This window comes from Pseudochaenichthys georgianus, chromosome 7 (genome assembly GCF_902827115.2).
Source record: "Pseudochaenichthys georgianus chromosome 7, fPseGeo1.2, whole genome shotgun sequence".
In the NCBI taxonomy this organism is placed as follows: Eukaryota; Metazoa; Chordata; class Actinopteri; order Perciformes; family Channichthyidae; genus Pseudochaenichthys; species Pseudochaenichthys georgianus.
The window spans coordinates 6,028,699-6,042,673 of NC_047509.1; the positions used below are offsets into that span (position 1 = coordinate 6,028,699).

At 42.5% G+C, this 13,975-nt stretch overlaps 1 protein-coding gene across 1 annotated transcript in view; it reads left to right on the forward strand.

Moving 5' to 3' along the window:
• The first annotated feature begins 7,918 nt into the window (after positions 1-7,918).
• Positions 7,919-13,975, forward strand: part of syt6a (synaptotagmin VIa) — a 100,773-nt gene continuing 94,716 nt past the window's right edge. Inside the window, exon 1 of the mRNA XM_034086308.2 lies at positions 7,919-8,075. Within this exon, the coding sequence (XP_033942199.1) occupies positions 7,919-8,075 (157 nt within the window). The remainder of the gene's footprint in view (positions 8,076-13,975) is intronic.

Consider the following 13,975-nt stretch of genomic DNA (forward strand, 5'->3'; position numbering starts at 1 on the left):
AAGTAATAATGTTTGAGTGTGCAGTTTTTGGAATACAAACTGGACCATGGAGCTTCCTTAATGTATCTACCAAAATCTGACTAGATATCATGGTATGCGCTAGTGGAAGATTTTAGATCATGTACTTGAGGAAAAATACCAATCCATTAACGTTAAAGTACTCCATTACAACTAAAAAACCTACATTCAAATGTCCACTTAAGTAAAGGAACAGAAGTATAATCAGCAAGATGTATGTAAAGTCTCAAAAGTCATAGTACTCACTCTGCAAAAAACTTTCCTTCATATGTGGATTTATTATTATGTATTTAAGCAATCGCTCACGACAGGCCGTGGTATATGCTCATTATATCACAGCTAAGGGGCGTGGTTCGGCCCGACGCGAACGGTTACCAAGTGTGGCAATGTGAAAGAAAAACACACTCTAATTTCAATAGTTTTTATTAGTAAAATGATTGTTCAAAATAAAATAGTCCCTCTGTTGCCTCCTGCACGAAACATAGTGTGTATCTGAAAGAGGTATTTAACAAAACCAAGGCTCTGTCACTATCCCCACATCACCCTTTTGATTGTGCTATCGATCTGCTACCCGGCGCACCCATTCCTACGGGACGCCTTTATTCCATCTCCAGACCAGATCGAGCGGCCATGGATGAATACATCTCGTCTTCCCTGAAAGCGGGAATCATCCGTCCCTCCTCTTCACCGGCAGGGGCCGGATTCTTCTTCGTGAGTAAAAAAGATGGCTCACTCAGGCCATGTATTGACTATAGTCCACTTAACGCCATCATCACTAAGAACCGCTACCCCCTGCCATTAATGTCAGACCATAAGAACTTAGAGTGCATCAGGAAAGCCAAGAGACTGAATTCACGTCAGTCCCGCTGGTCTCTGTTCTTTAACAGATTCAATTTCTCGATTTCCTTCCGACCGGGTACTCAGAATGGAAAACCAGACGCACTGTCACGACTCTATGAGCCAGAGCCATACTGCCAAGGAACCAGAGGCAATCCTTCCACTGAACTGTGTGGTTGGGGCGGTCTCCTGGCACATAGAACATGATGTGAAGCAGGCTAATGTTGTGAGCCCAGCACCTAGTGGGTGTCCAAATAATCGTTTGTTTGTTCCTGTGTCATTACGCTCCGAGGTAATCCACTGGGCTCACACCTCTAAGCTCACATGTCATCCAGGTATCCGGCGAACGATGTTCTCCATAAAACAGTGTTTCTGGTGGCCAGCCATGGTAAAGGAGGTGACTGAGTACGTGGCTGCCTGTCCTGTGTGCGCCCGTAACAAGACCTCATCCCAGGCTCCGATGGATCTACTTTGCCTCTGCCGTGCCCCAACGCCCTTGGTCCCATATCTCACTGGACTTTGTCACCGGACTACCACCTTCTAAAAGGTAACACTGCCGTCCTGACGGTAGTAGACCGTTTCACCAAGATGGTCCACTTTATCCCTTTACTTAAACTTCCCTCTGCCAAGAAAACGGCAGAGGTCATGCTAACCCACGTTTTCAGGATCCATGGCTTCCCCAGTGATGTTGTTTTCCGACCGAGGCCCCCAGTTCATCTCCGTCTTCTGGTGCCTCGTGTCTCAGAGCCCAAGGTCATGGAGCGACCAACTCACCTGGGTGGAATACTCCCACAACACTCTCCCCTCGGCGTCTGAGTGCAAAACCTTGTAAAATACACGATTTCCCCTTTAAAGTGAAGTGGAGTAGAAGTACAAAGTACCAACAAGAAAATACTGCAAGTATCTTAAAAGTGAAAGTAAAAATCTATCATGCTTTTCATCCACTAACGCTTTATTAGCCACTGCCAGTGACAACCTCTAAAGCAAGAATAACAAATAAGAGATTCTAACTGCACCTGCCGTTATAATACATCTACTTCTCAATTGTCCTGTGAGAACTGCATATCTGAAATATTCCACTTTTTATGAGTTCAGAAAAACAATTCAGTCAACAGCTTTGTGATGATGCCTTTTCCAGCTGATCCAAACGAGGATTTTAAATGGTTTATTGAGCTTAATTAGTGCGAGGATTTGCAAAAGGAACAATTTATCCTTCAGTTTATCACAAACAAAACCAATCAAACAAAATCTGAATCCCCAAATCTAGGGCAATGATCTTTTCACTGTGCAAAACTCATCTGAAAAGTAAATATAGACAAATGTAGGGAAGTAAAAAGTACAATGTGTGTCTCTGAGATGTAGTGGCGTAGTATGAAGTGGCATAAAAGGGACATTTGTAAATACATGCACTTTCATTCTACCACGAGCTTCTGTTGATACCATTCAGTGTGTTTTATCTTTCTGCTTCCTATTAGGGGAAGTTTCCCTCTGACTGTAAAGTACAGATAGCATTATTATTAATGTGGAAAAGAGGGAGGCTTTTCATGGTAATGGTGCATTATCTTTTCATGGCAGGTTATTTTCTCAGCTGCCTCAAAATGATGGAATATACGTAAACAAGAAAACCAGAAGCATTATCTCTCCTGTCATACCGCACGCTCTCCTGGGACCTATGAAAAATGTAGGAAGAACTGCATCCTGGGACTATTTTCTTACACAAATTGGAAGTGTTTGGAAGGAAATCATTGAGTGGTTTGAGTAATGTTTTGACATCCAAGCAAGCCTTTTGAAAGTGAATACAGGTAAGCAGTGAACCTGTATTCGTGAACATGACCGCGGGGCAAATGAAGGGGGCGAGTCAGTATCGGCTGCAGCAGATGCACGGAGGAAATTGAGTCGTTTGAAAACCCGCAGCCAGAAACAATTTGTTATTGGCGCTAGAAGAGGAGATCCAATCTTCAGTAACAGGAAGCGCGGTAGACCCCCCCAGACCCAACCTTTGAAGGGAAACATGGGGCGGGGGCTTCAATAATCTCCCAATTATCTGATCTATCTCCGAATAATATCCCAGCAATGTAGACAGTGCAGTATTTAGACCCCGCTTTAACGAAATTAAGGATGGGAGTCAACGGAAATCTGGTTAAGCTCAATATCACTTTGTAATTAGAAAGGCATGACATTTCTTTTTCTGATGCCTCATCTGTCACAGGGATGAGTGGATTAATTTATGGTTAAGAACATAATTAAAGGATGAGGTCAAGCGAGTTCACGTACAGTAAAGTTAATTATAATAAAGTCAATCAGGCTTTATTCCCCTCATTTTACTTAAAAACCTTAAAGGTCCCATGTCATGGCCATTTCTACTGATCATATTTCCATTGTTGAGGTCTACTAGAATAGATTTATACTGTGCAATTTTCCAAACTCACATTGGTTTCTCTGTAAAGTATGTGTATTCACTCTCTGTCCTAAAGGAGTTGTTGGAGCTCCTGCCCCACCCTCTCCCTGTGAGCCCAGTGTGCTCTGATTGGTCGGGAAGTTGCGAGGCTCGTTGCTGCGATCTGCTGCGAGGAGCGGACAGGCTTCCGGGTCGGCGATACAGCGAGAACAAGCGAAACTCATCCTGAGCACACACAAACACTCACAGCCGAAGTGAAAACAATAAGTGTGGCTTGATTGAGTAAGAAAAAGGTTTATAACGCTGTGAGCATGGGTCTGCGGAGAGTATTTCTCCGCGATCCCAACGTAGCAGCCCGAAAAACGTTTACCCATTTAAACAGTCGTGGTAGATACCGTGTTTGTTTTAAACATCATAAATACACAAACAACAATGAATACCTACAGGTTGTGTACCCGAATCTCCCGCTGGTCCAAACATATCCGGCATGAATCGCTGAAAGGTTTGGGAAGCTTTGTTTCGTGAAAGGCTGGCAGAGGGTGCGGCCTCTGGGTGTTCACACGTCACAGAACCCAGGAAGTAACAATGGAACATGAGAAATCTCCAACGAGGCGTTTTGGGGAGGTGTTAGAGATTTACTCGCTACAGGGTGTACTTTGAGGGTTTGTGACTCTGCAGACCGTTCACATGCAGAAAAACCTTCATAACACACAAGGGGACGGTAATAACCGGAAAAGCATGACATGGGACCTTTAAGTAGGAAATAAACACATTTGAGCGATCAGTTATTCTAATGATCAGATACGATCAGATATAATAATAATAATATATTAATTTTATATAGCGCTTTTCTGAACCCAAAGACGCTTAGATATGACACGTGGGTTTGCTATCCTGGCTCCAAAATGGTGGAATGAGCTCCCCATTGAAATCAGGACAGCAGAAAGCTTACACACCTTCCGGCGCAGACTGAAAACTCATCTCTTTCGACTCCACTTCGAGCGATAGAACTATTAACAAAGCACTTATATACTAATAAAGGGCTGGCTTATCTAAAGCCAGTTGAGTAGCACTTGAAATGTGTTGGCTCTATGAAACCTGATGTACTTTATGATTCTGTTTTCTTCAAGGTTGAATTTTGTTGGTCGAACGCACTTATTGTAAGTCGCTTTGGATAAAAGCGTCAGCTAAATGCAATGTAATGTAATATGAGAAATTAATTTGAATTGAATCCTCAGAGATTCATGGCGGAGATGTGTTTGCTTTTATTGAGCTTCATTAGCTGCCAACAGATACATTAAGCAATTCTCACATCCCAATTCACACACATGGTTAAATCTACAAAAAACGTTGCTGCAGGGTTAGAAATGGTGTTTAACATAAACACATAACCAGAGGTCAAATGTAATATTCATAATTTATGTTGAAATAATCTATTACATGTAAAAGTCCTACATTCAAATTCTTATATGACTATTATCAACAAAATGTTCTGAAGGGGTCATTGTGCTTATTTCCAGGGTCATATCAGTATGTAGTGTCTCTACTTTAAAGAGTCCTCTCCTGCTGATGTTCAGGTGTATATCAGTATGTAGTGTCTCAACTTTAAAGAGTCCTCTCCTGCTGATGTTCAGGTGTATATCAGTATGTAGTGTCTCTACTTTAAAGAGTCCTCTCCTGCTGATGTTCAGGTGTATATCAGTATGTAGTGTCTCTACTTTAAAGAGTCCTCTCCTGCTGATGTTCAGGTGTATATCAGAATGTAGTGTCTCTACTTTAAAGAGTCCTCTCCTGCTGATGTTCAGGTGTATATCAGTATGTAGTGTCTCTACTTTAAAGAGTCCTCTCCTGCTGATGTTCAGGTGTATATCAGTATGTAGTGTCTCTACTTTAAAGAGTCCTCTCCTGCTGATGTTCAGGTGTATATCAGTATGTAGTGTCTCTACTTTAAAGAGTCCTCTCCTGCTGATGTTCAGGTGTATATCAGTACAGTATGTAGTGTCTCTACTTTAAAGAGTCCTCTCATGCTGATGTTCAGGTGTATATCAGTATGTAGTGTCTCTACTTTAAAGAGTCCTCTCCTGCTGATGTTCAGGTGTATATCAGTATGTAGTGTCTCTACTTTAAAGAGTCCTCTCCAGCTGATGTTCAGGTGTGTATCAGTATGTAGTGTCTCTACTGGGACATGTCTCCATGCTTCAATGTTCAAACAGCTCTTTATTCTTCTCATACTGCCTGTGCTGCAGCACCTCTTTTCACCCTCTGTCTGAAACCAGAACCCAGTCTGCTCTGATTGGTTAGCTGGCCGGCTCTGTTGTGATTGGTCAACCGCTTAGAGATGTCCCGCCCCTTAGCCTATAATGTACAATGTGTTGGAGCGCTAGCCAATAGAAGCTTGGCATACATAGTGATGGGAGAGAAACTCCCTCTGGAGGAAACACAAGGATTTTAGTCTTTGCAGTCCATTTGCATGTACAAAAACCTAAGTAACAAACTATAGGAAAGAATAAACCCCCCCAAAAATATAATAGGGTGTTTATTGCTCTTATTTTTATTTGTTGTAAAGCACTTTGAATTGCCTCGTCTTGCCTTGCCTGTAGAGTATATTCATGGAAAGTATTGCAAATGTTATTTCTCCTGGGAAAATGTTATATAACCACCTGGAAAACCACTCATGCCAAATCATTTGCATTTTGAATTGACTTTAGGTGAGGGTATCCAACTGGTTTTTATTTTAATAATGTGTTTTTGCCTCTTTAGAACCTCTTAAGCCCGAAGGTCCCCCCAGTGGACCCCTCCCACCGTTTTTTTACGAGACTATGTCTCAGGGCTTCTTAACATTTATGAAACTATTAATGTTTCATACCCTTTTAAAGGTAAGAAACTCCGGTAACTGACAATAAGAACAATTGTTAGCTAAAAAAAACACAAGAGTAATACCAAGCCTTTGAATTAGCATTGAGCGAAAAAATGCTAACTAATGCTAACGCTTTTTTACACAGAACTCACGGTAGAAATGCCCTTATTACTATCTTAACTGCACAAACAAGATATACGATTTAAAGCTGAGACTCCACAGATTCCACACATGTAATGTCATCACTGTACGACCTCGAATTCCTGGAGCTATCAGCCAGAAAAGAGAAAGTAAACAACATCCGGTTTCAAAAATATTACAATAATTACGTCTTACCTTTTTTGATTTGTGATCAAAAGTTGTGTTCAACGGAATAAAAACGCCGCTCAAGGTTAATCCAATGTCTTCGTAATGTAATGTTTTTTTTCGGCGGACATTAGAATTTACATGTTTTTACTGTGTTCCATCTGAATTTACTTTAAAATAAAAACATCTATATTGATTCTGACACTTCTACATCCAACTCACAGATGTAACCTTGCTTTGAGAGAAAACATTATTAATTTACCCCTTTTAGAAGTGAAGATATAGTCTTTGTTGTGTTAGTGGCATTTTTGAGCCTGAAACCTGAAAACAGGCTCAGGGCTTAGGAGCTTAATGTTTTCTACTGTTTTAGTTTTTGCCTTTTATCTGCACTTTTTGATATTGTGACGCTGTATGAGGAATAAAGGATTTCTAATTCTGAAAACACACTTATATAAACGTAAGTTGTTACTTGTAATAGAGTGTATTTACAGTGTGGTGGTAGTAAGGCAAGTGTATTTATATAGCACCTTTCACCACAAGGCAATTCAAAGTGCTTTACAAAAATGAAAGACATTAAGTTGTAGTAGTAGTAAAATATATGAATACTTCTTCCACCACTGCACATACATACTGTATACCAAGTTTGTTTTCACCTACAGCCTCACAACTGTCTCCCCCGTCTCTCGGTGGTTGTTTCTCTCGTTCACTCACACGGTGAAACCCCCATCATTACAAGTTGTAAACACTCGGAGCGATGAGGGATCGTCGGTGGGAGTGGCAAAGACCTGGCAAGTCACAGGTGGTTCAACTCAGGGAAGACTTGATCACCGGAGACATGTTGACCTGCAGGGACCAGCTGAGTCATTCAAACTGTGAGAAAAACAAGCCCAGTGGTTGTTAGGTTTTTTTCTGTTTGTTTGTGCACACTCAGAGAAGATGTGGGGGAGGTATATAGTCAGGAGGGGGGGGGGGGGGGGTTTAGGGAGGTGATGGAGGGGCTTGTTAGGCTCTGGTTAGCAATTACATGTGACTTAGTTTTCGAGCATATGTGATGCAATGATCACCTGAGGGACTGAATGTGATTCATTAAGTCCTGGCACATAGTTAACATTGCACATAATACATGTTCATGCACTCCACACACACACACACACACACACACACACACACACACACACACACACACACACACACACACACACACACACACACACACACACACACACACACACACACACACACACACACACACACACACACACACACACACACACACACACACACACACACACACACACACACACACACACACACACAGAGAGATAGTAGTCTGTAAAACACACATGAAAGACAGAGGAGGATAGCATCAGCCTCGGACGGAGACCATCATCTTCTGCATGCTCGGCTGCTGCTGCTGCCGCTGCTGATGTGTGTGTGTGTGTGTGTGGGTGTGTTAGTTCCGTTGGATGAGCACACACACGGCTGAGGATGCAGCTGGGAGCATGAGTTCTGACCGAGAGGAGTATGACATGGTCTGTCAGAAAGCTGTGACCCTAATTGTTGACCTTTGCCTGCACAACAGCTCGCTGCTGGACCCGGACACCTGTCAGGATTACCTCTTCCTGCTGTCCAGCCACAGCTCTGACCGCAAACAACTGGGTAAGGACTATAATTAACTCCTGATCCATATCGGGTGAGGGGCGGCTGCTCCCCTGTTGTGCTTTGTTCATCTCTGTCCTTTAGGTTTTCCTTAACAAAAAAGCTAATTTCAGAATGGTTGCTTTACTTAAATATGACCGCTAAGGCATAATCTTTTCCCTGCTTGTTACCCTGTGTGGTCAAAGAAGACGGAGCTCAGACGGAGCTTCCACTGAACCATTAATACATCTTTAATGAGTTTTCGTGACCCCGGGGCAGCAGGGAGCAATAGGTGTCTAATACAAACTCACATTGACTACCCCAGTGTGCTCCAGAGAGCTTCTAGATAAGCCTCCGGGCTGACTAATGCCAGCTGATGCTGTCCCGACCACTCAGCCTTACGAAGAATAAGAGACAAACCTTTGCAGAAAATGTTCGTTGTTACTTCAGAGTGAACAACACAGAGCGGTAATGAGAGTTTAATCTGCTCTGCAAAGTTTCAACATCCTGAATTTAATTTTATATTTATTCATCAAGTGTGATGTTCACATCTGTTGCAGACTCTTGCATCTGTTGCTGTGGCACTTGAAATGGGCTTCACCCTCTTTAAAGGAATAATCCCTCTCTTGTTAATGGAGCAGCTCCACTCTCGCTCCTGCAGGCGCATGTGCTTTCATTCTTCACTGTGTGTATTGTAGTTGGGGGAAGATGTGCCGTTAAATCTGGCAAATATTGTTTCGAAACGGAGCAATCTGGAGAATTTAGTGTTCCTGCAGAAAACATTTTGCGAGATATAACCGAAGGGGATGTGGATTTTAGCTTTATAGGTTTAGAAAGAAAAGCTTCCCAGAGCTATAAAGACTTTTAGATAACTGAGCTCATTCAATTTGGATTTAAAATGTTTGAATACCAATACATATGATTTCACACCAATAACCTGATTTTATGCATATTAGATATCCTTAACTTTGAGCTTTAACTGTTTCCTCATCCAGCACATTTTGTATTTCTCCCCCTAACATGCGAGTTTGACTGAGAATTTTTTTTTTTAGCTTTGAGAGCAGGTGCACAAGAAATAATAGATAATATTTGTGGCTGCTTTGTCCCTGTTCAGAGTGCATGTCACACCAATCCCCACCAAATCCACTGTCAGCTCACATCACTCTCAGCGGAGGAATTGAACGTACTTCACAGAGCCACTGGCATCCACCACAGAGCTGTGGGGACATTAAATGCCATTGCATGTTATGCATCTGTTGAAGTTAATTAATTCTGTCACATGGAAGCTAAAGACAAGCTGCTTCTTTTAATGTTGGAGGATGTGTAGGTGGTGGGGGGTATGAAATGTTGTTGTTCCCTGTATATGCTTTTCTTTTCTATAATTCATGGTTCCACAGAGAGCAATGTGTGGTTATAAAGAGTGCTTGTCAGACTAAAAAGGTTTTGACTGAGGTAAGAATGTATATTTATCTTTACTAAGATGTCTTCAAAACACTCACACTAACCAAAAGTTATAATATCCCGACTACAGTAATGCAAAAAGGCCTTTTGTGATGATACATTGTTGACGTTCGTGGAGTTAGCCTCTGCCAGAAGATTTATGTTTTCATCTGAATCTTTGGTGATGGTGTCCGTACCGGTAATTGGATTGGATAAAGATCTATGAGTGCAGGCACAACATTTTTTCATAGTATCGCTTCAATATAGAGAAAAAAGTCCTAACGTCCTGTTGTTCCTTACCATTAATCTAAGATAAATTAAAAATAACACTTTTCTGAAAATGTTTCAAATTTGAGCGAAACATTTGCACCTATTCCTGTGGTTTATGTATCTTCATGAACAGGGGCGGACTGGGACTACAAATCAGCCCGGGGCTCTCGACCGGCCCACTTCGGTACCGCCGGCCCACCTCGGTACCGCAAGTAAATACCGCTAGTAAATTGTCGACGGGGGACGGACGGGGACGGACGGTGTTAGTGACTTATCCGACCAGCCCACCTTGGTACCGCAAGTAAATACCGCTAGTAAATTGTCGACAGGGGGACGGAGGGGGCGGACGGTGTTAGTGACTTATCCGACCGGCCCACCTCGGTAGCGCAAGTAAATACCGCTAGTAAATACCGCTAGTAAATTGTCGACAGGGGGACGGAGGGGGCGGACGGTGTTAGTGACTTATCTGACCGGCCCACCTGGGTACCGCAAGTAAATACTGCTAGTAAATTGTCGACAGGGGGACGGTCGGTGTTAGTGACTTATCCGACCGGCCCACTTCAGTACCGGCCAGTACGCCCCTGCTCGTGAAGATAGCCTTGCTTTAATGCAAATTAAAAGCAAATTAAGCCTTGCAGATGTAGCTGTTGTTTTCATGAGAGAACAATTCCCTCAAAAATGCCCCAGAGTGCTGTGCTCGAAGTTCAAATTATTTCTACTTTGACCTCAATTGCCACTGACCTTTTCAAATCGCAACACTAAGATAACAACTGTATGAAGCAGCAAAGGCAAAAAGTGGAGGTAAACTAACTAGCTGACTTTATCGCAAAGCTTTTTTTTACCTTAGCAAAGAGCACATCTCTTATCAGGTGAAGGCAGCTGCAGGGTGTTAGCTTAGCGTACTAGCCTTCAATATCCGAGTGCAATACAAACAGGATAGCAGGATGTTTCCTCCCAAATGTTTAATATCGAAAGGGAACCAGTTGTATGTATGTATTCATTAGATCCTTTATGCTTGTTCTAGGTTTGTAAATGTGATGGAGCATGGGGTGCTTTTTTAATGATGTGCCTTTGTCTGAGTCATCTTATAACGTACAAAACAAATCTACGGGTACTAAAAAATAACATGAACCTGGAGCAGACGGCTAAAATCGTAAACAGTTGATAGCCAAAAAGACAAAGGACAATTCAAATATTATTAGATATCATTTTCATAATTTTGAACTTTCAAAATTGCATGATTTCAAAATCTCATTACTCCACTTTTCACAGTTGACGTGTTTGCGACAAACCCACTCTCCATTCCCATTACGTTACTATTTGTTTTGCTTCATTTGTTCAGTGAAGTGCTTTTTAATGGCTAAGTACAAGTGAACTTGTTGCTCTTAAATATAGAGCATGCGCAGTCTTCAATCAAATTGTCATTTTCTCGCTACCTCATTAGCGCTGATAGCTTTAACTTGCCACATGTGATCCCCCTGTGGCAGCTTTAAAGAGCACATTAGCTCAGCTGTTTGAATGTATCTGCAGCTATCAGACACACAGAAGCAGACTCATGTTTCTGTCTGTACTCCCCAGTGTTGTCTGGGCGTCCCCTTGCTGGTTTCAAATCGATTACGATACAATAGGATTGACTAATTAGAGAGTCTTCTGTTCTGATGCGGCCGGGAGATGATAATCTATTCTCTTTATTGAGCAATTTCTTGAAGTTGGCTGATTGTATTCCAATCAAAGCGGCGCCGGACACACCTGCTGTGCGAACGGCTTTTTCAGGGAGATAAATAAGAGCTTGGATCAGCATCTCGCACTCTGCTGAGCGAACATTTCTCACTGATCAACTGCCTGCCTCGGGTATTGATATTCACTCCCGAGCCTTGATACAGGTTACAAAACATTTCCCTGAAGCCGGCGTATCACCTGAAAAGGCTGCATGCACTTATAACCCACCTACCACCCTCTCTTGCAAACAAAAACAGCACTCACCCTCATTACAAATTCCTCTTTCATTAGCAGCTTCAGGTGTGTGGGCTTTGAATGTCTTTTATTGAACAGCGTATTTCACGCACGCCGATCTCATCTTGAGGTTTATTAAACAAGACCTTGGCTAGCAGAGGACATTAGCATCAGCAGATCATTCATTTGAGTTCCCACTGGTATCCAATACGTGTCCGTGGTATTTGCAGAAACGGGATGGTGCATTGCAGGTTGCATCCGAACACATAAAAACAAGAACATCAAATTAACTGCACTGTGGAGATTAGAAAACCCAGGCCGAAAAACCACTATGCCTTTCAATAATTAATACTGTCTACCGTCTTCTGTGTTTTATTGATACAACATTTCACTGTAGACCACAAAGGAACAGTGTCCGTTGCTGTTGTGGAAGATAACACTCTGTCTGTCGTGAAAATACCAAATGCCAATTCTCAAAGGACTATTATTGTATTCATTAGATTAAAAAAGACAGCATGGGTAATTTTCTTACGGCATCCACTCAAGCAAGGAAACAGATCCAATATGCAGAAGTAGGTGGGTTTCTGTATTCATCTAGCCTTAATCCTTTCTTTACACCCTTACACAGGAGGGAAGGTAAACAGTTTTCTTATGTAAGAGTGCTTTCATGACACTGTGGGCCCAAATCAAACGGAGGGTCAGCGAGTCGTTTCAGATGGGAAGAGGATAATGACAGGCAAAGTGGAACACATTTTTCATTAAAGTTAATGCGCTAAAGACAAAAGTCAAACAGTGGCTTGAATACCAATCAGCTGTAAGCAGTCTGTGAACAGCATTATAAACAGAAACGCCTTCATCTCTGTCTAAGGACCCTCTGGTGGGCAACCCCCCCCCCCGCCTACATCTTCAATTTTGAAGCTCAATAGCAACTGGGATGTCCCCGAAGGTGCCAATTTCCAGCGATATAATCGGCTCCCCAGTCGAACAGCTGTGGGACTATTGTAAATGTGAACCCATGAATAAATAATAACAATCCTTCTTCCTGTACTCAAGAGTGCAGACAACATCACACTGTGTTGTAAGCTCGGTGTTGGTTATTCACAGGAAAAGTGCGTTCTCTGCATCTGTCTCTCTCCAAAATGTGTCATAAATGACAAAGGTGTAAGGAAGGGTGGGTAATGCAGAAACCTGCTGTGTGTTATAAGGGCCAGCGCACAGGGCAGGGCCTGCTGAGCTATTGAGCAGAAACATTGGATTATTGATTAAAGAATCAGGCCCCAAGCGAGCAGAGCGCTGAGAGCCTCTCACGGCGACGAGAGAGAAAAAATAGAGCATGAGAATTTTTTCTTTATGTTCTGCCCTACTGGAGCGCAAGAATATACAACAATTTGATGCTATAATCAGGGCTGCACGCCGAAAAAAGAGCACCGGGTCATTTGAAAAAAGGCGCATTTGCGTACCAACATTGAGAGAGGGAGAGAGAGAAGGGAAAAGAGAGGAGAGAGAAGAGAGGAGAGAGAGAAAGATATTTGCAAGTTGCATATGAACTCAGGGCCGGCCCGTAGCATACGGGCCAATATTCATAATTAAGTAAATGTAACACCCTTTTCACCCCGGTTACACGTTTCATTCGCCCTGTACGATGGGCGCTGTAAGTGATGAAAATGGGGGATGTTGGCTTATCTGGCGCCCGCAGCTCACAGCCAAAGTGCGAGGGAGGGATAGAGGGAGGGAGAGAGGGAGGGCGCACCGGTACCGGCGCTGTTGTTATTAGCATCTGGTGCTAGCTGCTCTAACGGAAGAAGAAGATGTTTCTACAATGATGTGGAGGGAGAGTCCTCTCCAGTCAGACTGAGAGGCTGATACTACAGCTCAGTGAGGTAAAGGACTCTGAGTGTTTAGAATCTTTAGATAGTTCACTTTAGTCTAAGTTATCTCAGTGGGTCTCAAACGTTTTGGTCACAATTTATGTAAACACATACTGTATTTTCAAGGCACTCCTTTATAATTATTGGGATAACAACAAGTCCTCCAACTCATACGACCAAATGGGTCGATTGTTTTAAGCCCTTATTACGACCAAATATGTCGTTTGTTCAAGCGCTTAATACGACCTATAATTACGTTTTAAAATTGTCGGCCTCGAGTGCTCCCGTTGAATGCAAACGTTACAGAGGGTTGTTTATTCACAAATAACCCTCTCTGTAAAATCCTAAATTGTAGGATAGTTTGGCCATTAAAACGCTTTATGATTAGAT